The sequence below is a fragment of the Trichosurus vulpecula genome, chromosome 8 (genome assembly GCF_011100635.1).
Source record: "Trichosurus vulpecula isolate mTriVul1 chromosome 8, mTriVul1.pri, whole genome shotgun sequence".
Taxonomy (NCBI): Eukaryota; Metazoa; Chordata; class Mammalia; order Diprotodontia; family Phalangeridae; genus Trichosurus; species Trichosurus vulpecula.
In genome coordinates, this window is record NC_050580.1 from 31,528,682 (window position 1) to 31,553,956 (window position 25,275).

The 25,275-nt window shown below is 40.0% G+C and overlaps 1 protein-coding gene across 3 annotated transcripts in view; it reads right to left on the reverse strand.

The window, feature by feature from the left end:
* The window catches only part of SLC25A16 (solute carrier family 25 member 16), a 44,949-nt gene extending 24,393 nt beyond the window's left edge, over positions 1 to 20,556 (reverse strand). For 2 of the 3 annotated variants that reach the window (XM_036736062.1, XM_036736064.1), the window contains exon 1: positions 5,933 to 6,213. In XM_036736062.1, coding sequence (XP_036591957.1) covers positions 5,933 to 6,056 — 124 coding nt within the window. In that variant the 5' untranslated portion in view covers positions 6,057 to 6,213. Of the gene's footprint in view, positions 1 to 5,932; positions 6,214 to 20,530 lie in introns of those variants that run through there. The other variant, XM_036736063.1, reaches the window with a different exon arrangement.
* Between the last annotated feature and the right edge of the window lie 4,719 nt (positions 20,557 to 25,275).

Here is a 25,275-nt window from a genome sequence, read left to right on the forward strand (position 1 = left end):
AATACAGACGAGGTAACTCAGTAAGTCAGAGACAGAGCCCTGACAAATCCAGATCTTCTGACTCCTAGAGGCTGGTTGCTTTTCTTTTCTTTTTTTTTCTTAATTATAAATTTCTTTTTCATTTTTAGTTTACATCACTCAGTTCCACAAGTTAACGGGTTCCAAATTTTCTCTCCCTCCCTTTTCTTCTCCCTCCCCAAGAGGGCATGTAATCCAATGTAGGTTCTACATATACCTTCACATTGAAATTATTTACATAATAGTCTAGTTGTAAAGAAGAATTACAACCAACGGAATGAATCATGAGAAAGGAGAAACGAAACCAAAAAAGAAGGAAAAAAAAAGAGAGCAAAAAGTTTACCTCAATCTGTATTCAGATTCCATAATTCTTTTTCTGGGTGTGCATACCTTTTTCCATCATGAGTCTTTTGGAGCTGTCTTTGAACCTTGCATTAATGAGAAGAGTCAAGTCTATCAAAATTAGTCCTTTTCCTGTTCTGTCATGTTAGCCAATCTGACAGGAGAGATGTGGTACCTAAGAGTTTTCATTTGCATTTCTCTAATCAATAGTGATATATAGCATTTTTTCATATGACTATGGATATCTTTAATTTCTTCCTCTGAAAACTGCCTGTTCATATCCTTTGACCAATTCTCAATTGGGGAATGACTTGTATTCCTAGAAATTTGGCTCAGTTCCCTGTATATTTTGGATATGAGACCTTTATCAGGGACCCTGGTTGTAAAGATTTTCTCCCAATTTTCTGCTTCCCTCCTAATCTTTGTTGCATTAGCTGTGTTTATACAGAAACTTTTCAATTTAACATAATTGAAATTATCCACTGCATTTTGTAATACTCTCTATCTCTTGTTGGGTCATGAATTCTTCCCTTTCCCACAAATCTGACAGACAAATTATTCCTTGCTCTCCCAAACTGCTTATAGTATCAGAGGCTGGTTGCTTTTCAACTAGGCTGTATTCCCTCCTTAAAAACTCCATTTCAAAACATTCATGTTTTTAAGACAAAGAGAAACCTAATACAAATACGTTGGAACTTTAACAGAATTGCTTTAAACATTTTGTTGAAGATTAACTTGCATTCCTAATAGTACCTGAGCTTGAATATCAAGTGACCACACAAAATAAAAAAAGAAATAAGGTGTTGCCTTTCACATATAAAAAGCAACACTGAGGCTGCACTACTCACTCTAGCTGTTTTTCTGTTTTTGTATCTTTGATACTTAACTAGCTGTGTGTCCATAAGCAAATAATGCTGCCTCAATTTCTTCATCTGCAAAATGTGAGCAATGCAGATAATGGTATTTGTATGTAGAGCCTTTCTCACAAAGACATTCAAATAAAACAATACAAGGTATCCCAAAAGTCTTAGTACAATTTTAAGCTACTAAGCCTTACTAACTTAAAACTCAACCAAGACTTTTGCCAGCTGGAAAACTCTGTATAAATGTCAAAAAACCCATATTCAAGATTATAATGACTTTCCAACTTCCATAGGATTGTAGACAACAGGGCTGTAGTAGCATAAAACAGGGCTAAGGCCTAGGGAAGTTTTATGTTTTAGTAAAAATAGCTTTACAGAACTTTAAAAAAAAGACCCATATTCAAATTCTGCCTGACATTCACCAGCATTTATATAGCCTACTATGTGCCAGGCACTGAGCTAAGCTCTTTACAATGCTCTCATTTGCTCTTTACAACAACTCTTTGAGATAGTTGTTGTTATTAATCACATTTTACATTTGAGGAAACTGTGGCAAACAGGGTTTAAGTGACTTGCACACAACTAATTAGTATCTGAAGCTGAAACTGAACTCAAGTTTTCCAGACTCTAGGCCAGGTACTCTCTATCCTCTGCACCACCCACCTGCTCTAGACAGTTTAATTTTGAATACAGTAGACAGATACAACCCCATATGAACAAAAAGTTCTTGGGGGGAGGGGGTTTCTTGATAATTTTTAGTAAAGGAATAAAAGTTTTGAGAGCCATTTACCTCAAATTGTCTATGATGGAGGACATGGGTCAACTATGCCAGTTTAGGCATTTGAAGGTAGAAATCACTTATCGGATTGATGTTAAATTAAATTGTTTCTGCAAGCCTTATGCCTAAAACACAGATCGTGATATTAATATCTTTTCCAATAGTATGACCTTACTGCACTGCTATTTCAAACAGCTGATAAAGAACACTGGAATATTTGAACTCAAGGAAGAGGAGCAGGCATGGAATGGGGGTAATTTTTTTTTAAGTCCATAGATTCCAAGAACCAACATAGATAAATGAGGAAACTGAGGCCCAGAGACTTACTTGATATACCTAAACTTACAGAAAGAGTTTCATGCCAAAGCCAAGATTAAAACACCAAACCAGTAGTCCAGTGTTCTTTCCACTGTCTCAATACTGTCAAAACCTTGCCATCACAACATACTATTAGAATAATCAGCATGGAAAGTCCAATAAGAAGCATCAATAAAAACACTATCTTATATTTATATTATTCCACATTAATGCACTGTTGATAGAGTTGTGAACTGATCCAACAATTCTGGAAAGCAATTTGGAACTATACCTAAAGACCAATCAAACTGTGCATACCCTTTGATCCAGCAATACTATTACAAGATCTGTATCCCAAAGAGATCAAAAAAAGAGGAAAGGAGCTACATGTACAAAAATATTTATAGCAGTTTTTTTTATGATAGCAAAGAATCGGAAATTTAGGGGATGTCTATCAAGTGGGGAATGGCTGAACAAGTTATTGTACATGATTGTACAGTTTTCCTTTCCATATATTGGGGGTTATGGGCATAGCACCCCCACAATCTGGAAAATCTGCATAAAATTTCTTGGCCCTCCCTTTGTATCAAGAGAAGAAGTCTAAATTTTTTCTTTTTCTTTTATGGGATATTTATAGTACCTTATTGTAAAATCTGGGTTACGTATTTGGTCATAGGCTATATACAGGTCAATGTTAAGTAAAAATATTATATTAAAAATAACTTTTTCTCTGTCTGCTGGCCTTCCTGTGTCATCTGTGACATTTGCAGAACTTCCAAAAAAATTCCCATTTAATTTCTTATGCCAATCCTTGACATATTGAAACCGCAATGAAGAAAGTCTCGATGTAAGGGATACCTGTAATGGAATACTACTATATTTCAGAAAAACCTGGGAAGATTTATGTAAACTGATACAAAGTAAAGCGAGCAGAACCAGGAAAACTACACAGTAAGGGCAATAGTGTACCATGAGCAACCATGAATGACTTAGCTGTTGTCAGCAATACAATGTACCAAGACAATTCCAAAGGACTCATGATGAAAAATGCTATCCACCTCTAGAGAAAGAATTGATGGAGTGGGAATGCAGATTAAAGCATACTATTTTTCACTTTATTTTTGGTCTGTGTCTTCTTCTACAACATGACAAATATGGAAATATCTTTTGCATGATTGTACATGTATAAACTACATCAAATTGCTTACTGTCTCTGGGATGGAGGGAGGGAAGGAGAGAATTTGGAAGTCAAATTTTTAAAAAATGAATGTTAAAAATTGTTTTTACATGTATTTGGGAAAAAATAAAATATTTTTATCATGTCATTTATTTCATTTGATCTTCAAAATAAACCTGTGGAATAGATTGGGCATTTTCACAGAAGAAGAAACTGAAGCTCAGAAGACAAAAGAGCTGAGAACCCAGGTCTTCTGACCTCACAGCCAATAAGGCACACACACTAAGAACCAGTTTGGGGTTAAGAATTTTCTGTGGCTAATTCCTAAGATAACTGACTGTATGGAAATAAGACCTTTACAAATGAGTGTGCTTTCTATATTGCCCCATTCTCCTGACAAAATAAATCCATAAAGCTGCTAACAAGCAGAATAGCATAATGGCTAGAAAGCTAGCCTCAAAGTTCAATGGGGGAAAGGAAGAAGCATTTATTAAGCGCCTACTATGTGTCAGGTGCTTTACAAATATTATTTCATTTGATTCTCATGACAACCTGTGGTGGGGGTAGGCGGAACTGATGCTATTACTATCCCCATTTTGCAGATTGAGAAAACCAAGGCAAACAGAGGGGAAGTAACTTGCCCTGGGTCACACAGCTAGGAAATGTCCTGATGCCAGGCCCAGATCTCTATCCAAAGAGCCAGCTCGATGCCACTAGGTTCAAGCCCTGGCTCTGAAACATAATGGCCATGTGACCTGGGGCAACAGCACTTCAAGCAACTCTCTATAAAATGCAGAGGAGGCAACCACCTGCACTGGTAGGGGAACTTTGGAGGGGGGGTGTCTATATACCAGTAAAATCAAAGGTTCAGTCTTGTCCTTGTCCTATAAAATTACTATAGCAACAAAAGGTTTTGTCTAAGACGTTCAGTTATCATGTCTCAATCCCCAAAGTCTTATTAAATTATTAAGTGGAAAAAAAAAGAAGAAGAAAAATTAAAGATAGCCCTTAGAGGTTGGGATGAAAAGAGAGCAGATATGAAAACGCCTCTTTGTGGAAGAGCAGAGGGAAGTCCCTAATGCTAGTCATGACCAATCAGTGCTGTAGGCTCACTAAAATAGATTTAAAATAGTGTGGCCGTGAGAGAAGTGCTCCCGGCAGCTCTGTGCTCATTAGGCTGGAGTTAGGTTCGCATAATTTCCCTACCACTACCTATTCTGATCCAAGGCATTCTCAATCTGTTTCTATTTAGAAATAGAACATAATAGTTCAGTTAGAATCCTTTGTTGTTTCCCCCATTAAATTGTAAGCTCCTTAAGGGTCGGGGCTGTCTTTCTTTGTAGTAACTGTAACATGACAACTTAGCACGGTGTCTGGCACATAGAAGGTGCTTTAAAATGTTTATTGGATTGGAAAAGGCCAGAGAGGATGGGAAGGAGCGAGAAGTGGCTTAAAAAAGCCTGAGGCAGCCTGGTACAGCCGACGGAGGTGAGCATACACTCTAGGGGTATGGGAACCAAAAGAAAAGCTAAGTGGCTTGCCGAGGTTACTCCATACAAACAGGGAATTGAAGCCCACATTCTTCAGTCAGTAAACGTTGTTTGTTAAGCACCTAAGCACGGCTCTGAGTTCTACGATCTAATAAGAATAGTAAGAGTTTACATCACACCTTATGGTTTGCAAAGTGCTCTATATGTTACCTCTTGTGACCCTATGAAGCATCACTGTGAAGGGGGTACTACTATCTTCTTTTTACAGATGAATAAACTGAGGTCGTGACTTCTCCGGAGTCACAGAGCAGAGGCACGGTATGCACGAAGGTCTTCCTGCCTCAAAGAGCAGCCCACTGGACCGGCCCTGCAAGGTCAGATCTAGCCCCCTTCACCACCCCATGCCAGCTCCCCTTTGCCTCTCGGAGGGGCCAGGGTCCGGCGCTGGGATTCTGGCGACAAACAAGAGGCTGACAGCTCAAGGAAGGCAGGTGGCACCGAAGCCCCCTCCGGAAATGCTCCAGGAGACCGCCGGTTCTCCGGAGCCAATGACATCACTGGACGTCGTGGGGCTCTGGACTCCGGACCCCAGCCCCCGAGCTTTTCTTTCTGGAGGAAGCCCGTCGGCCACCCCCGGCTCTACCCTCCTCTCGGAGCCCGGGACTCCCAAGCCGCCCCTTCCTAGCAGACCTTGCCTCCCTCCCCCAGAGTGTGGCCTCCGCCCAGGGAATCCCCTAAACTGCCATCTGAAGGTGACATCAACTCAGAAACGCCCCCCCCCACCCCGACGAACCCCCCCCCCAACACCCCCCTCCACCTTATTAGACTGTCAATTCCTTGAAGGCAGGGACTCTCTGGCGTCTTTGGGTCCCCAGAGCTAAGGAAGCGCCTGGCATACAGTTGGAGCTTCATAAATGTTTACTGCTACTACCTCTGCCTCCGCTCCCACCCCCACCCCCGGCCTCACCTCCCGCCACGAAGGAGCGCAGCCAGTAGAAGTCCCTGCGAGTGGACGCCGCCGGCGGCGGGCTCGAGCTCCCGGCTCCCGCTCCTCCGGCCCCGGGGACCGCCGATGCCGACACCGCGGCCATGGAGCTGCTTGGGCTCCGGGGGTGCAATCAGAGACCCGGGGCCGCCCGCGTCCAGCTCATGACGGAGGATGACAAGGCCAGGCCGGCAGCACGCCACGGGGTAGCCCGGGAGCCCAGCGGCCGAGCTTCCATTAGAGCCGCCGGCGCGGCGCTGAGTGATGACGTACAGCTCGCGAGGCGGGGGAGGGGAAAGAAGCGGGGGAGGGGGAAAGGGGCGGGGCCTCTGCCGGGCCCTGAGGGAGGAGGGAAGAAAAACGAGGGAGGAAAAAAGCGGGAGAAGGGAGAAGAAGAACGAGAAAGGGAGGCAGCCTAAGCCCCAGACCCCGAACCCCCAGACTGCGTGCCCTCCTTCAGGGCCCCTCCGCCCTTGTCTGGCGCTCAGGGCCTGGGGTCCCCTCAGCTCTTGTCTGGCGCTCAGGGTACCGGGTACCCTCAGTGTCCTCAGAACCCTAGGAGCCCCAAAGCCCAATGCTTCCTCAGCCCTTGTTAGGACCCTGCAGCCCCAGGCCCTGGGATCCCCCTTCTTTTTGTCAGGCCCTCAGGGCCCCTGCAGTCCCAGGGCCCTGGATCTCCTCAGTGTCCTCAGGTCCCCAGGATCCCCAAAGCCCACTGCTCCCTCAGCCCTTTTAGGCCCTGGGGTCCCTCCTCTTTTTGTCGGCAGCAGGGCCCGGGGTCCCCTCAGGCTCTCTGCCAGTCCTTCAGAACCTCCTGAGCCTGCCTGAAAACTCCCCTGAGACTCTGAACCCTCAGACTCTGCCAGACTTCAAAGTCCTCTGGAGGTTAAAAAAAGAAAAGCGTCTGCTTTCCTCTGAGAAGGTGCTGATGACTACACTTCCGCCAGTCCCTCAGCCCCCACTGAAGTCCTAGTCGATTCCTGCCATCTCCTCAGACTCCCCTGAACCTCAGGATCCGGGCATAAGCTGAATCCTCGCCTTGCATTCTTCACCCATAGCTGCTAACACCCAACATCACTGACCTCTTCTTCCCTTTGACTCCCTTACCCCTTACAACCTGTGCAAGACCCCACTCAGGCCTGTGCTGCAACCTCTGCCCCCCCTACACCGTGTCTGTTTGTCCGATTCCTCATCCACAAATTTGTTGTTTCTCACTAATCTCATGTCTTCTAATTCTGTCATCTTAGACAATTTTTAAAAAATTAATAAGCATTTACTTTGTCCAGAGCAAATTTGTGAAATGTAACAGTTGGGATGGGACAAGGTCCCTATCATATAGGACTTTAAGCCTCATGAAGGATACGGCACATAGAAATGCCTATAATACACAATAATACTAAATAAAATTATGAAAGGCAAAGAATTTTTTAAGACCTAAGAGGAAGGTTTGAGGGAAGAGGTGAATTTCGAATGAACTGAGTTGAAGAGAGTACATTTAAGCAAAGATTTAAAGGGTGGATAAGAATTCAAAAGGAATTAAGGTGGGGAAGAACTTATCAGATATTGGACACTGCTTGAAAAAAGTCACTAAGGTGGGAAAAGGAGATACAGCCCAGACTGTAAAGGGCCTTGAACACCAGGCAAAAGAGTTGGAATTTTATTCATTAGGATCTAAAAGTGAAGACATCAAGGTCTGTCCAAAAGCTTCTGCAGTTAAGAGGCAGGTGGTAAAGAGAAACAGTACTAGGGTGATAAGGCAGATCTTTGTTTTCTATGGCCACGAGCTGATTCTATCTACCGTATGTCTCTAATTTTCATGTACTATGATCTATAGGTTTTTATGAACCATTATTCACATTACAGAAAAATTTGTACCAAATTCACAATCATGCACCATGCATTCTCACTACAACCTATAATGTCTGGAAAACAGTTTCCTTTAACTATGGAAAATCCCAATTCCCATGAATTTTCTTTTCTGTGCCTTTCTCTAAATCTAAAGTCAGTCTTTTATATATCTTAATGATTTCATCTTTCCTGTAGCTTATACATGACTGAGCCTATACTCAAAAGCCCTCCAACTTGGTAAGACCTATGAAATATCAAAACCAATTGGCATTGTTTATAAGAACATAGGATCACCTTCACATCAACAGGAAGCAGATGAAGATTTTAAACACGGTTGTAACACTAAAAAGAATGACCAACATATTTAAATTGTTTAAAAAATAGAGTTAAGGGAAATTATAATGAATAAGGAGCGAATAAATGGGGGGGGGGATTCAAAATTGAGAAAAAAGTTAACCTCGGAAAAGAAAATAAGTGTAATTTTTGCAAAATATTCAGATTTCTCTGTTTCCAGGAGAAATGGAAATACCAAGAGAGAAGAATAGTTCATTCTATTACAAATGGGGTTAGATAACTGTAATGGAACAGAATTAAGAAAATACTCCTTTGGGTAAGTAGCAGAAAAGCTTACTGACAGTGAAAACTATTAAAGCAATAAATATTCAGAATCTTTCTTTTCCTTTAGGTGTCTCCTCTATATAGCTGTTCCTCATTCTTACGGTTAAAAATATCCTCTTCCTCAAATTTTTCTAGAACCTATCTGAATCTCTTTTGTCCTCCCATCACTCCTTACTAAGTATTACATTTATCATTTACATATGAAGAGTTTAATATGATGACCTGTTCCATTAGGATAGAAGTTTCCTCAGGTCAAGGAATATGTATCTACAGAGCCCAATACAGTACCTTGGTAATAGTAGATGCTTTGTAAATGTTTGTTGTTTGATAGTATATTCTACAACTGTATCATATTTAAATAAGAAGCATAAATTTATGTTGATGTGAGTTGTGTTTTCTTCCCTTCTTGATTACGTGCATATAACACACCTTTTGACATTTTGTGTGGTTTCAGGTAGCCTGCATGCTGTCATCTTTACTTTGAACCTTCTACTCCTCCTACTCTATCTGAGAGGTAATCCAGTTTAACTGTGTTGTGTTATGAACCTTTCTTTTTTTTTTAAACTCCCAGGGGAAAAACCAAAAATGAACCAGAAACTGAACCTCATTTCTTAAGGTGGTTAAAATGGCATATATCAATGAACTAATGAGAATATTTAGAAAACTTTAATTAGAGTGGGGCATAGTAGATCATTATATAATGTTGCTGTTACTGTACACAATGTTATGGTTCTGCTCACTTCACTTTATATCAGTTCATGTAAGTCTTTCCCGGTTTTTCTGAAAGCATCCTGCTTGTCATTTCTTATAGCACAATAGTATTATATTATAATCACATACCACAACTTGCTCAGCCATTCCCCACTTAATGGACATCCCCTCAATTTCTAATTCTTTGCCACTACAAAAAGAGCTACTGTACAAATTTTTGTACAAATAGGTTCTTTTCCTTTTTTAAAAAATCTCTTTGGGATGTTGATCTAGCAGTGGTCAAAGGGTATGCACAGTTTTATAGGTCTTTGAGCATAGTTCCAAATTACTTTGCAGAATGGCTGAATTAGTTCACAGCTCCACCAATAGTCTTGGTCCCCTTGGAGAAAAAAGGACAAACAGCATCAGAGGTTTTATGGAAAGACTTTGAACAGAATGGTGCAGAATAAGAAGGCGTGAATGGAGTTCCTACAGTGATGAAATCATGGCTCCTTGAAAGTATCAATGTAAGTGCTGCAATGGGCCATATTCTCTAACTGAAACTTTCTTTTTCAAATTTACATTAATTCTAACAATATTTTAGAGGTGCTCCTTATTCATAATTTGATGGCCATAGTAAGTCATTGAACCTAATTTTGTACCTAAGCTTCATCCTTGGTCTGTTTTTCATAATTTGTGTATTTTCTATCTTTATTAGCATAAAAGTGTCCAACTATAAGCAGGTTTTTCCTCTGTGTTTCCATTAAATTGATTAATTAGACCATCAAATAGAATCAATAAGCAGATTCCTGCTTTTCCAAAAATAGCCATTGTACAGCTATGGTAAGTAAGAAGAAAAAAATGTATTTTCCAAATTTTACCTTGTAAAGGCATATGTCATTTTTGTTTCTTAATGGGACAGTATTTGAAGGAATAGGAGAGTCTTTCTAGGACTCAGAGCTAGAAAGTTTAACCAAAATAAAAAAGATTCTGCTGCTGTAAACACTGTAAATCCTAGTAGATCTTTACAATTGGGAGGGAACTGAAGGGGGATTTAGTCTAAACCCATCATATTACAAGAGAAGGAACTGAGGATCAAAGAAGTGAAGTGATTTTGACTAGAAATTGTCAGAGATTGTCTGGTTACCCCTCCTTATAAGGAAGCAAAATGTCTAAGGGTGAAGCTGCTAGCCTAATGTCAAACTCTAAATAAGTGACAGAACCAGAAGATGAATACATATCTCCCAACTCCAAGTCCATTGATCATTTTCACTGTCACAGTGGCAGAAGCTATACTTGAATCAGGCTTCCAGATTTCCAGTCCAGGTTTCATTGCCTCTCAGGAGAGACACTTAATTCTATACACATTAGTTTAGTTGTATGCAGAAAGGGAATATAGATAGATAGATAGATAGATACATACATACATACATACATAGATGATAGAATAGATAGAATTTATCTTTGTATTTCTATACTTATCAGGGTATGTTATTCCCTTCTTGAAACAAATCCAATGAGAGTAAAGCTCAAATATTGCTCTTCTCCCTCCCTTCTTTCCCTCTGCTATAATGTTTTTGTGCCTCTTCATTTGATGTAACTTACCCTTTTCTACTACCTCCTTACCTCTTCTCCCAGAACCCTCATCTCTTAATTATGTTTTTTATCCTTATATCAGTTATTTTATACATACATCCACAGTCTATATGTATTACTTTCAATTGTCATAATAACTGTACTATTCTCAAGATTTACATATATATATAACATACATAAGATGATATAATCCTATATGAAGATGTAAATAATTTGCCCTTATTGATTAATAAGATTTGTGGGGCTTTTTTCCCCCATTTGAAAAATGTTCAAAATGGGGTTTACCTTTTTATGTCTCTCTTGAGTTTTGTATTTGAAGATCAAATTTTCCATTGAGTTCTGGCCTTTTCATCAGGAAGGTCTGGAATTCCCTTATTTTGTTGAATGTCCATCTCCTTGCCTGAAAAATTATGCTCAATTTTGCTGGGTTGTTTATCCTTGGTTGTAGTCCCAGCTCCTTTGCCCTTTGAAATATCATATGTCAATTTCTCCTGTCATTTAATGTAGAAGCTGAAAGATCCTGCGTGATCCTGACTATAGTTCCACCATATTTGAAATGTTTCTTTTTGGCTGCTTGCAGTATTTTCTCCTTGACTTTGTAATTCTGAAATTTGGCTATAATATTTCTTGATGTTTTCAATTTGGGATCTCTTTCAGGGGGTGATCAGCGGCTTCTTTCAATGACTATTTTACCCTCTGGTTCTAGGACCTCTAGGCAGTTACCTTTGGTAATTTCTTCAAAGACACTGCTCTTTTTTCCATTGTGGATTTCCGGTAGACTAATAATTTTTAAATTGTCTCTCCTAGATCTATTTTCCAGGTCAGTTGTTTTTCCGATCAGATATTTCACATTTTCTTCTATTTTTTCATTCTTTACATTTTGTTTTACTACTTCTTGATGCCTCATAGAGTCATTAACTTCCACTTGCTCAATTCTGATTTTTAATGAGTTGTTGTCTTCATTTTGCTTTTGAGTCTCCTTTTCCAATTGGTTAATTTTACCTTTCAGGGTGTCATTTTCTCTATTTAGATTCTGAATCTCTGTAGCCATTTCGCCAATCTTATTTTTTAAAGACTTGATTTTGTCAGGGTTTTTTTTTTCCCATTTTGGGAGAGCAAGGAATAGTTTACCTATCAGATTTATGGAAAGCAAAGCATTCATGACACAAGAGATAGAGAGCATTGCAAAATGCAAAATAGATAATTTTGATTATGTTAAATTGAAATGTTTTTGTATAAAAAAAGGCAATGCAACAAAGATTAGGAGGGAAGCAGAAAATTGGAAGAAACTCTTTACAACTAATGTCACTGATAAAGGCCTCATCTCTAAAATATACAGGGAACTGAGCCAAATTTATAAGAATACAAGTCATTCCCCATTTGAGAAATGGTCAAAGGATATGAACAGGCAGTTTTAAGAGGAAGAAATTAAAGATATCTATAGGCATATGAAAAAATGCTCGAAATCACTACTGTTTAGAGAAATGCAAATCCAAACAACTCTTAGGTAGCACATCTCTCCTGTCAGATTGGCTAAAATGATAAAACAGGAAAATGATAAATGGTGGAGAAGATGTGGGAAAATTGGAGCATTGTTACATTGCTGGTGGAGTTGTGAACTGATCCAGCCATTCTGGAGAGCAATTTGGAACTATGTCCAAAGGGCTATAAAAATGTTCATACCCTTTGACCCAGCAATACCACTTCTAGGGTTGTATCCCAAAGAGATCACACAAGTGGGAAAAGGACCCGTATGTACAAAAATATTTATAGCGGCTCTTTTTGTAGTAGCAAAGAATTGGAAATCATAGGGATGCCCATCAATTGGGGAATGGCTGAACAAGTTGTGGTATATGAAGGTAATGGAATACTATTGCACTATAGGAAATGGGGATGATATGGACTTCATAATGACCTCAAGGTTGGTTGAGTCAGGTGAGAGGTCAGAGGCTTGTATGTATGTGCATGCTTTTTGAGAAGGCAGTCAGGGGAATTAGAGAGGCCAAACCCACTTGAACCAGTTCAAGCTTATCTAGGGTCTGGTCTTGGTCAAGAATCCAGGCTTACTGATTTGCATAATTTGCATATGTTAAAGAGGGAAAGTAGGGGAAGTAAAAGAATATAGTATAATCCTAAACATCATCCTTCCCTTTTCCCTACTACAACTATAGAGAGATAATAAGGAGTTGAAGAAAGCCCCTAGGTTGTAAGCCTGAGGCACTGGGAGGATGTGGCCTCAGCAGTCATAGGGAAGGTAGGAGTTGGGGGGTGGGTTTAGGGGGAAAGATAATGAGTTCAAAACATAATAGAGAAAGATAATAATCCTAAACTAAGACAAAGAAAATCTAACTAACTTCACTTTTGCTTCTGTATCCTTATTATCCTATTTATATAAACTGTATAACCTAGGAAAACTATGTAAAAAATAAAGATTGTAAACTAACCGTAACTCTAGCAGGAGTGGAGGAAATGGTTACCCCTGCTCCTGTAGCTGTATCAGTGTGAGTGTTCCCATGAGCACTGCACCTGCTCTCTCAGGGAGCGTAATAAAATGCTTTCCTCTGTCTAATAAACACTTATTGACTGACCGACAGGTTGCATCACAAGAGGCTTATGACCTCTTAGGTACTTTCCTACAGATGACCCTAATACATGATGAAGAACTGCCACAGATCTCATGATCTGTGCTGTGTCCTTGATATTCTTGGTGCTGTTCTGGATCATCTTCTTAGAGTTACCACCTTGCATTAGGAGATTCACTGTGGATTGCAAAGATATGACTCTTTGGAAGGAAGGGTTATAGGTTTTTTTTTCTTTTTTTTCTTTTCCCCTTAGTACAGCCTCTGCCAGGGCAATTGTCTAGTAACAGCAATGAAAGTATCATAATTGTGCAAGGGATTCTAAAAGATCCTTAGGACTTTGCCATCATGGAGATAGCATATGATAGGACCAGGGTTCCCCACTTCCCTGCAATAGAAATCAGTGTTCCCTAAAAGGTAACAAAGCTGTCCCTGGGACTTGATTGGCCCCTCTCTCCATTAACACAGCTTCCTAGTCACTGAAGAGCACTCACTCTGACTTAGTGGATGTCTGAAGACCACTAGAGTTACTATACCCTGCCCTACTATCCATTATTCCAGAAAAGTTAGGTGCACATCCTCGCAGTGTTAGAGCAAAGTAAACCTCCTTTTCTTAACTTTCAAGGGATTTGTTTTGTCCATGTAAGAAATGGGAGGAGGAGTTTTGTTTCCACAGAACTAAAGGTGTGCTTCCCCACCCTCCCCCACCCTGGCTTTAGCAGACACTCTGGTCTTGAGTTCTTTGGGTGAGAATGGGCAAATCACATGGATTTTCCTAAGGTCAAGTGAAGGGAAGCAATAGGCAGCAGAAGCTCACCGAGCTTACTCCTGGATCTTACCTTGGGGTGTCCTGTGATCCCCACTGTGGTCTTAAGAGGGCTACTGCTTCGGATTCCCTTGGGGGGATCCTGTGGTCTGCACAGCCTTCTTAAGGGGACATCACTTGGGACTTCCGGCCCTGTCTCGGGAGCCTTGTGATCTTACAGGAGACCGTGATCCCCACAGGTTAAGGGGGGGGATACCACTTGGTCTTCCTCTGGGGGTCCTGTGGTCTGTACAGCCTTCCCTAGGGATTATCGTAGGGTTCTTCCTCAGGACTTTGGCCCTGCCTAGGAAGTCCAATGATCCTGTGTGACCCAAAGCAAGTCACTTAGCTGCTGTCTGTCTCAGTTTCCTTATTTGTAAAATGGGGATAATAGTGGCACCTATCTCCCAGGGTTGTTGTGAGAATCAAATGAGACAATATCTGTGGAGTGGTATATAAAGGCTAGTTATGTCTGACAATATGCAAGGTTCTCTTCTAGTACAGCTAAGTCCTGGTTAGTGTGAATAAGGAATCCCACAAAGCAGTTGCATTATTCGAATTCACATGGCATATTTCCATTGGGCTGGAACTAATGACCATATTTTACATGATTGTTACTTTGAATAGTGCAAATTTGAATATATACAATAGCTTTAGGCCACTCATTATTCACACTAATCAGTACCTTGCTGTATATGGAGTACCTGCCTCTCTGCCAAGGGCAGGGAAAGTATGTTTTATTATCTGTTCTCTGGGACCACTGCTGGTTTGTCAGTTACACAAAGTTTAGCTTCCTCTTGGTGGTCTTTCCATTTGCATCACTGTAGTCACTGTATATATTGTACTGGTTCTGTTTATTTCACTCTCCATTAGTTCATACAAATCTTCCTTTGTGTCTGAACTTCTTATGTTTGTTGCTTCTGGTTATGCAATAATATTCCATTTTATATCTGTATCACAGCTTGTTTATACATTTTCTAATAGATGATCACCCACTTCGTTGCCAGTTCTTTGTTGCCACAAAAAGTGCTACTAGGAATACTTTGGTGTATCTTGGACCTTTCTGTTTTTTACCTCTTTGGAATATATACTCAGATTGCTGGGTCAAAGAGTACAATCAGTATGGTCACATTTTTCACATATTTCCTTAACTTTCCAGAATGAAAACCATTAATGTATTATTGTATCTGTGTTCCCACAACCCCTCCAGCACTCACTGTTTCCTTTTTCTATCCTCTTCCCCAATATGCAGGGGGTAAGGTAGAACCTCAGAGTCATTTTAAATTGTGTTTTTCTTATTATTAGTGATTTGGAACACGTTTTCAGATGCTCATGGGTAGTTTACGGTTCTTCATACCAAAGGATATGAATCTGAGATCTGGGAAGAAAATGGCAAATACATTTTTAAAACAGGACAGTCTCAGTAAAGTAGGAGTGGAAGCCAAGTTGCAGGGATTTAAGAAGTTAGTAAGTAGTAAGGAAATAGAACCATCAGGTGCAGACCACTTATTCTAGATTGGAAGTGAAAAAGGAGCTGGTTTGTACCTAGAGGAGTTTGGTAATCCCTTCCTCCCTTGTGCACTGGGGACTCCTGAGGTAGATGCATGGAATGGATCTGCTCCTGCATGAGATTGATAATATGGGCTAATGGCTTAAGACACAGATGGATGGTGAGCTCACCACAAAGACCTGGAAACAATGGCAGACCAGATGAGTCAGAGATGCTGAAATACATGTGGACTTGGAAAAAAGCCTTTGCTACATCTGTGTAGCTCCCAGAGGGAAGCACCAGAAACTGAGAGACAGACACCAAGTTCTACACATGAACGTGGAAAGAGACCCATTCTGAAGAGAGTTACTTCCTATCCACCCCCAGAGAAGCAGTCAGATCCAGAAGCCAAGCTAACAGCAGAGGAGGGGCCAGAACCAAGGAGCCGTGAGACATAGCACAATGACATGTATTAGCAAACCTGGACCGTTATTTCCACGGTCCTATGAATCATGTGGACTGCATAATTCCACACTGGAAGTAGGAAAGTTTTCTTAAATGTCTGTGTGTTTGGTATGAGTCCTTTGTAGCTTTTTTGTTTTGTAGCTTTGTAGACTTTTTTTTTTTCTATTTTCAATGTCTTGTTAGCCTGAGTACTTGCAGAGGAGCTGAAGGCTCTTTCTGGGAAGCAAAATAAACTCAGGAGTTCCCTGGGTGGGGACACAGGCTAGAGGGATTTTTTGAGAGATAGCTGCAAAATTTTGTCCAGGCTTTATGTGTCAAGAGTATGGGTGAATTGATTTGTACAATCTTTTTTCCAAAATATGGGATGACTTGCATATATTTACAGGCAGAGGCATGATGCCAATGGAAAAGACAGAGAGAGAAGGGAAAGAGAAGGAAAAGAAGAGAGGAGCTAATGAAGAGGACAAAGTCAATATTTAACATTCATTTAACAAATATTGATTACTATACTACATATAATACATTGTTCTAATTTCCAGAGTAGATGCAAAGATAAATAAGATGGCTCCTGCCCTCTGGGTATTACAATCTTAGGGATGATAAAATGAACACAAATAAATATGTAAGAACTACTATGATCTCACTCTTCCAGATTAAGGAAGTCTACATCTCCCTCTTAGTTTTAGGAGTACCACTGAGGGTTTGGGGTGTCTTTCTCTAATGCTATTCATTAGAGCTCCCATGCAAAATGATAGTAACTAACTTCCTAGTTCTATTTAACTAACTAGCATTGCTTAGCTTTTACAAAGGGATATTTATTTCAAAGATATAGTCAGAACCAGAGGACAAACATTTCACTCCAAATGCTAGGGAAGGATCAGACTCAACTCAATTTCTGGGCCACTAGCATTTGTGAGTTCACATCTCAGATATTGATGGGCTAAATCTCTGGATCTTAGCCTGATGCTGGATTGGATGGCCACAAAGACCAGCATGGATTTTTACTGCCAGACCTCCTAGTGGCCTGCTTTCTTGACCTTTTGAAGCTCACTTGTTCATAGCCATCTCTAATCACCTTCATCTACATGGAGGAAAAAAGGACAAAACAAGAATAAAAGCAACAACAGGGTCACGTGCTCACTTTGTGGCAGCCCTGGTAGAAAGAAAGAAAGGCTTAAGATCTCTCTTCCCCACTGAGCATTAGTTCTCCTCATTTGAAAATGCCAGGCAGAAGCCCATCCAAATGACAAGTCTGGTTTGACTAGTGCTTTTTGAATACACTCCAGTTCCTGCTCTATAGTTATCAAAAAGGCTCCTCTTTACCACATCATTAGTAGCCCAGAACTAATTAAGGAATATCTGGTTATACTTCAAAATCCACGTGGGGTTTGCATTGGCCAAGTACCCTGTGCATGCTCATAAGGACTAGGCTTTCTGGCTAGTGTCCCTTTATACTCATAATGACAGAATGAAGTAAGGGTATAAGAGGATTACTAAGTGCTATAAGGTTAGATGAGAGAAAAATCATTTCCAACTGGAGAAATCATCAAAGATGTCAGGAAGACAATGGCATTTATTCTAGGCCTTGAATGTTGTGTAGAAATTCAATAGGCATGACATTTCAGCAGAGGTGAAAAGAGGGCCTTCTAAGGTCCCCTAGAAATTGACAACAAAAGATAGTATACAAGAAGACAGATAAAAGCACAACTATGAGAAGTTGGGAGGTTGTCTTTTCTTTCCAGAGAAATGTATGGGTAAAGATGGAGAAATCAATTGAAGCAATCAATCAAATCACTCCACTACAACTTGAAGTAACTGACAAGATGCTACATATCAGATACCACTGTCAGGTCCAAACCATAACAAGGGGGAAAACTCCCTTAGATCTGTTTGATTCCAGGCATGAGTCATGTCTGCATGAGTCATATCTGAGAGTCAATCATGTAGTCACAGGGCATTAAAAGCAAGGTTCAGGATTAACCAGGCAGAAAATTTTCCTTTACAGAAAATATCACAATGAGGAAATAGTCAGGAGGATCCTACCTATGCCGTGCCAAGGTCATCCTCGAAACTTTTCCTAGATACAGACATCTACCTTTAGCAGTTCTCAGACTACAGCACATGCCATTTTCTACTATTGGCTTCATGACGATTCAGACAACTATCCCTGCAATCAAAACTCAAAACAATAGTAATTATAGTCCCAGGAATTTTTACTTTAAATGGCAAAATTTCACTAACCACAACTTAGGGTTTAAATATCTTTCCTGATGTTTCCCTAACAGTTAACATTTAATTTATCCTTTAATTATAGATAAAAATTAACCATATTCTGGGGCTTCAGACATATAGCAAATACCTGACAATTGACTCATCATTAATATGTTGAAGCTGCATCTTCAAACCACCATATATACTTTCATAATAGCCAAGGATTTTCATTTGAAAATTTGCTGTTATAGTAAATTTATTATTATTATTATTATTAATATCTGTTTTATAACAATATATTTAATATTATCATTTAATAATATCATTAAATATTTAACAGTTTTCAAATATCTACTTTTTTATCACATCCTTTTAAAAGTCCAATTCACATGTAACAGAATCCAAATTAAAAGGGAAGATTTGTCTAACAGCATTTCTGCTATAATCATCTCTCAAATTTCACAATATAAGAGAATTTAGAAATACAATAACAACAAACAATATCATGTATTTAAAACATGAAACAAAAACCTCAGATGACATCCATTCAGTTGATTGCATTTCCAAATTATCCAATATTTAAAAATCATTAATTTTATTACCTTTGGCATTTTTAAATCCACTTTAGCTTTATAACAATTACATTTAATTAAAGAAATAATAATAATATAGTGCTTAGCATATGCCAGTCACTGTTTTAAGCATTTTGCAATCATTATATCATTTTGATCCTCATAACAACTCTGGGAGGTGGGTACCATTATTATTTTTCACTTTACAGATCAGGAAACTGAGATAAACAGAAATGAGATAACTTGCTTGAGTTACACAGCTAATAAATTTCTGCAGCCAGAGTGTAATTCAAGCTTCCCTACATTTCCCCAGCATTTTCTTTTAACACCTGTATTTGGGAACTTGAACTGAGATGAGGGCAGTTAACAGGCTAAGAGTGAGAGGGGGCTCTGAATTGGGGAGGGGTCACAGGCCATTTATGGTTTAAACAATCTTTTCTCCTTTCGTTGTCAAGGAAGAGTTAACAAGAAGTGGCTATAAAGTGCAAGCCATGTACCTATTTTTTTCTCCTTACTCTGGGATTACTCCTAAACTAGCTGCCTTCCTTTGTTGCCCTAAAACAATGAAGCTATCAATTTACTGGAGAAAGTCAAATGCCATTTTAACTTGTACAAGATTTTAATTCTTATTTTTCCTTAAAGTAAAGTCTACAGAATGTAGAATGTACCTCAAAACTTACTAAGATATTTCTGAAGGGAGTAAGTTCCTGAAATTACCCAAAATCCCAGGAGTTCTCCCCTACAATCCTAAAAATGACAAATCTTCAAACTCCTTAATGATTAATTTCCTTAACCTCCAAAATCTACCAAGATGTTTTTAGCAGTTCTACAAACTTTGGTTATCTGACTTTATTTCTGTAACTCCAACATGGCTAAAGCTGAAGTGACAGAAAAAGAAAGTGTTTTTCAGATCCCCCCCCCTCCCCTTTTCTTATAGCCTAATCTACCTGAGAAAGCCTAAAGTGGGAATTTGTCCTACTTGCTGGGCCAATTGCTTCAAGTATAAAGTTCATTAATCTTTTCCAGTTTTTCTAGCTGGCTGTATCTTAAATCTTTCCAGGGAACAGAATCTTCAAACAACACAAGCAGAACACAGATATTTACATTTTACAAAGACACAAACAGACAAAATGATAAGACAGACACATAGGAAAATTCTATCTAAGCTTTTCTTAAGGGAATCTAAGGTATAAAAGGCTTCTCTCTTGGTGGTTTTGAGTGGACATTTATTAAAAACATCCCATTTGCAATATTTAATTTTCTTGCTGGCTTTGTCAAGTCATTTCTTAAGCTAATATATTTTATCCTAATCAAAAGAACCCCAAGTTGGCCATCTGTGACTGGAGTCATCTTGGATCAATTTCTGCTAATTAATTACATACCTGCAGATTTGGGGCCCATGATATAGACATTAAACTGCTGTTTTCTGAGGTAGATTGTCATCTACAGCTTGTTTCCAGGCCTGAGAGAAAGCAGTACTGATTTCTAAAGATCTTAAGATGAGAGTTGAAACAAAGTCCCTATAGGGGATAGAAACCCAAAGCCTCTCCCAGTGAGGGTTCAAGTAAAACCTTTCCAATAAAACCTTGTTGGCAAGGGCCAACAAAACCTATCTACAATAGGCAACAACCAAAATTTTAAGCCTCCAAGAGGAAGGAGCTTAACCAAAGATGGGAACTCAAGAATCAGAAAAAGAAAATCACTCACTGCCACTCTCCAAATTCAAAACAAGTGGAACTCAAAGGGCTCCTGTAGGTACTTCTCACTGGGAGCAAGGCAGGAGGTAATTTTGCTTTTTGATCTCTGTGCTATCACCAAACTGTCAACTCTGATAACAAGTAACCAGAGTCCCAGAGATTTTGCAACCACAGCTAAATCCAAAAATACCAAAGAGCTCACACATGTTAGAAGCAAAAAGCTTTCTTTATTCTATTGGGGGAAAGAAATTAGGCCTTGGGGGCCCTGACATATGTGTCTAATTTCTCTCCCCCAACAGAATAAAGAAAATTTTTTGCTTTTAACCTGTGTGAGCTCTTTGGTATTTTTGGAGTTAGCAGTGGTTGCGAAATCTGTAACTCTTTGGTTATTTGTTACCAGAGTTGACAGTACCAACTGTTTACTACTTTAGTAAATACCACTTACAAAAAACTAATTAAATCTGGTTAAGTGATATTAACTTATAATCATGAGGTTAAGCATATAGTGGGCACTTGTGAATTATGGCACTAGAAAATCATCCCTTCCATTTGTAATAGTTAGAATTCAGAAAGAGAGATGTAGCCAAACTCTGGGGACCCAACCTGTTAGTGCAAGTGGGGGTTGGGAGAGTAGTTCCAAGGCCTACATGTGCTATAAAAGGAAGGAAAAAATGGTTTTGAGGTGGAAAGGAAAGTAAGGAAATATGGCGTTCTTACATATGGATCCCTTGACCACAAGAATATAATTTTTGGTCATTAATGTTTTATAAGATATTTTGAGGTTTGAAGGCTAGACTCCCCCCCAAATTATTTATTTATTTTTTGTGATATTGTTTTCGTTTTGTTTTGAAAAAGCTGGGACAATGTACTTTCTATACTGTGCAGTTTTTCAGTTGTGATTTCTTGAAATATAGCTCTGAAAAAAACAGGCTTTAAAAAAGCTCATTGTGATTCAAATGGAGCTACCTGACTATTCATTTAAACCCAAATAACTCTGATGTTCATTGAATGACCAATAATAGGCCTCAGCCCTACCCTCTGTTGCTCAGTGTTTAGATTTTGATAGTTTGTCTTTGTAGTTGTGGTGTGTCCTTCATTCTAGAAGAGGACCATGACATTAAGGAGATGGTGATGTGACTTGCAATTGACTTTGATCTGAGTGAGGGAGAGTTGTGACAAGTCACCAGCCTCACTTTCTCCTTCAGAGCCATCTGGGTCCAGTGGCCAGGTATTGATTAAGACTACTGGAGATGGTCCTGGATGTAGTGGCCCTGGCCCTTTTAAGCTACAGTCTTTTCAAGTTCTCACTTTGAGTGAGGCAAAGCCCATTCAGTGAATAGGCTTCTTTAAGAAGTGAATGAAGGGATGGCCCCTTTAATTAAAAAAAAAAATCAAACTGAGAGGGGAAAACCCTTAGGATTGGCTAAAAGAGAAACAGTTACTATTTACATTCACTCTGAAGCAGGAGGGCCTCCAAAATAACCATGAAGTGGTGCTTGGACAGGGACCTGCTGTTGTCCAGTCCTTGAGATCCATAGTGAATTGGGTTCAAGGCTTGATCTGAGTAAGTGTAAGTAGCGATTTTTTCTGTTCTGGCCAGAAACTTCTCTTCCTAGATTGATATTTCTGTGATGTTAAACTAGATCATCTTTTGTCTCAATTCTTACCTAGCCCTTAATCATTGAACTGTCATTGCCTCAGACAAAATGAGACCTGGGAAAGACCTTAATTTAGAAAGGGCAAGGTCATCCGCTGCATCCCCTGTCACTGCTGGTCATCTTGACTTTGTCTTGCCGCTGGACTCTGATGACTGGAGGACAGAGTGAGGCTAATGACTTTGCTCAGCTCTGCCTCGATTAAATCCAATTTACACTCAAGTCAAGACATCATACTTTGATGTCACAGGTAGTCTTTGAGAACAAAGGAAGTAGAAGAACAACAAGGAAACAGTGAATAGCCTCAGCTGAGAGCAGAAATAGAGAGCTGCCTTCAGAACTGAAGGGAATAAGCTGTTCATGATGACCCGATGCAGGTTCTGGGAGCCCCTCTGAACTCTCCTTGAATCTTCCTACTTGATCTGGTGTTTGCCTGAGGCCATAAGCTTTTCACTATCACTATGCCCAAATCTCTGTTACCCATGACCTAGCCTATCTCTCCATTGTCTGTTACCTCCAGATTGCCTCCAGCTATCCCATCCTCTTGGCTCCAGGCCTCAGACCCTAGTCACCCCAGTCCCATCAAGATCCACCTTAGACTCCTCCTCAGTATCCTCCCTGGACCCCAGACTACTTGACCACCCCTAGATCCCTCCCCCAGTCTTTCTGTATATAAGATCCGTCTTGCCTTCATGAAGGTGCTCAGATTCCATCTGGTGCACTGGCGTTAGTGATACAAATGTTCAGATTCCTTAAGAGTCTACCCAATATGGTGGCTCTTTAATAAACTCTGTTTTTCTTTGGCTGAAAGGAGGCTTGGGTTGAATTCATTTGGGCAGGCCCCAGGTGTCACTATTTTGGGGGCCCAGCACCCCTAAACCTCAAAAATAATGCCTGGGGAAATTAACAAAAGATGAACAAAAGAATACATTTTAAAATTTTCAGATGTTCTGGGATATGTTACTTGTTGCCAGCCTAGGAGGATTGAAAATTGGGACAGTGGATGGTCAAGAGGACTAGGGAGTTTTTAAGCATGTCTGTGACTTCCCCAAGTCACTGATGTGACTGCTTGGAGTCTAGGCCCCTAGGACCCATTGAGAAAGCAGCTTGCACATGTATAATTATTTACTCAAGTCAAGGAAGTCATTTGAACTAAAATTGATTCATTTTGTTCTATATTCACTTCTGTACATCCAGAAATGTTCAGATTATTTTGGGGGGAGGGTAACATAGACTTTTTGTATGTTGACAACTTCTAAGACTCTATTTCAATGATCAAAACTAACTGTGCTTTTCCTGCTACACAGTCAGTATACACATGTGACCCACTCTTCTTCCCAATATCAGTACATTCAACAATCCTTTTCCCCCTTTCTTATTCCTTTATCCCACTTTCTTAATCTTAGCCCCACCTTTCTTTCACCTAATATATTCTGACTTTATTTATTATGTCAGTGAAACTTTTCTATTCTTTGTACTTTACTGATTCAGCTTAGAAACTCTAGTGAGAAACCAAGCTTTTGTGTACTTTACTCCAAAATATCTAGGAGTCATTCTTTAAGATACTGCTTCATATAGATTCCTTGCTAATTCCTATGGGTCTCTGGCTTTCATTTCTACTCCTTGCTTCTTTCTTGAATTTGTTCATGGAATTTATAGAAAGAGACCTTTCCCTTCTCCAAGCTAGTTTCTTTTTTATGTTTGTGCAAATTTATCTGGCCTCTTCCCCAGTATTTCCTGGTTTCTTTCAGATTTTTTACTTCCTATCTTAGATAACCTTCTAGACTTGCCCAAGGGTCAATTAACTCCTTTCTATTTCTGTCTTCATATAGTTACTGTACTAATCTTCCTCCATTTGCCCACTTTAGGCTGACAGCATTCACCACAATTGAAATACTTTTTAAAAATGTGCTATGATTTACTTCATGTCCAACAGACAAAATTGCAAATGCTTCCTCTTTCCTTTTTACCTCAAAGCAGTAGTTTGTTTTGGGAGGGAGAGAGTGGCCCATAGTTCTTTCCCCTTTGCCTTCCCTTAGGTGTAAAAGCTGTTCTGGGGTTGAAAAATCGACTGCTTCGTGACTGGAGTCCTGAATCATCAGCTTCCATTTTTTTCTGAGCTCATCTCCAATCATTTCACCTTCTCTTAGACATCAATACAGCAGCCCTTCCTGAGCCCCCTACCAATAAAATCACCACAGGAAAAGGGATGGAAACTGGCCCGATGATTTCATTGGTATTGTGCACTTCTTGATAAGGAGATCGATCGCTCCCCTTCCTCTCCTCCCCTGCCCCAAATGTGGGTTGGTATCTTCTTTGCAATGTATATCCTTAGAGAGTTGCCTAGAGCCCCAAGAGATTGAATGCTTTGATTTAAACTTCCAGGAGCCAAGATGGTGGAGTAAGTAGTAAGTGGCTCTCACCCTCCCTTATAGAATATTGCCCCAGGAAAAATCTTGGAATAGTGGAGCCAGCAGAAAGACAGGGTACAGCAGTGTTTTGGCTAGGGAGATTAAGGGGAAAGCTCCCTCTTGCTGTGGCTGAAGGGGACCAGTATAGGACAGGGAGGCATCCCAGCAAGTCAGTAGCAAGCCCCACCTCAGCTGACCAGCAGGAGATCATGAGCCCCAGGGTGGAGGAGCAAGCAAGCTCCAACACCAAACATACACCAGCCATCACCAGCAGCTCCAGCTCAGCACCAGGTAAGTTACCAGACCACTACAACATCCAGCTGCAAGCACGAGGCCCCAACACAGAAAACAAGTAACCAGGCTCCTAGCCCCCAGCACAAGAAGTCTGTGACAGTGGCCCCTGGGCCCCAGAAGCAGAGATCAAATTTAAAAGCCTGAAAAATGCAAACAACATAAGCAAGAAGAATCAAAGAAAAACAACGACCATAGAGAAATATCTTGGTGACAGGGAAGATCAAAACACAAATCCAGGAGAGGACAACATGGTCAATGGAAACCTTAAAGGGGAATATGAACTGGTCTCAAGCCCAAAAAGCCTTCTTGGAAGAGCTCAAGAAGGATTTTAAAAGTCAAATAAGAGAGGGAGATTGAGTGTCTTATAAAGAGTGACTCAGCCAGTTGGTATCAGT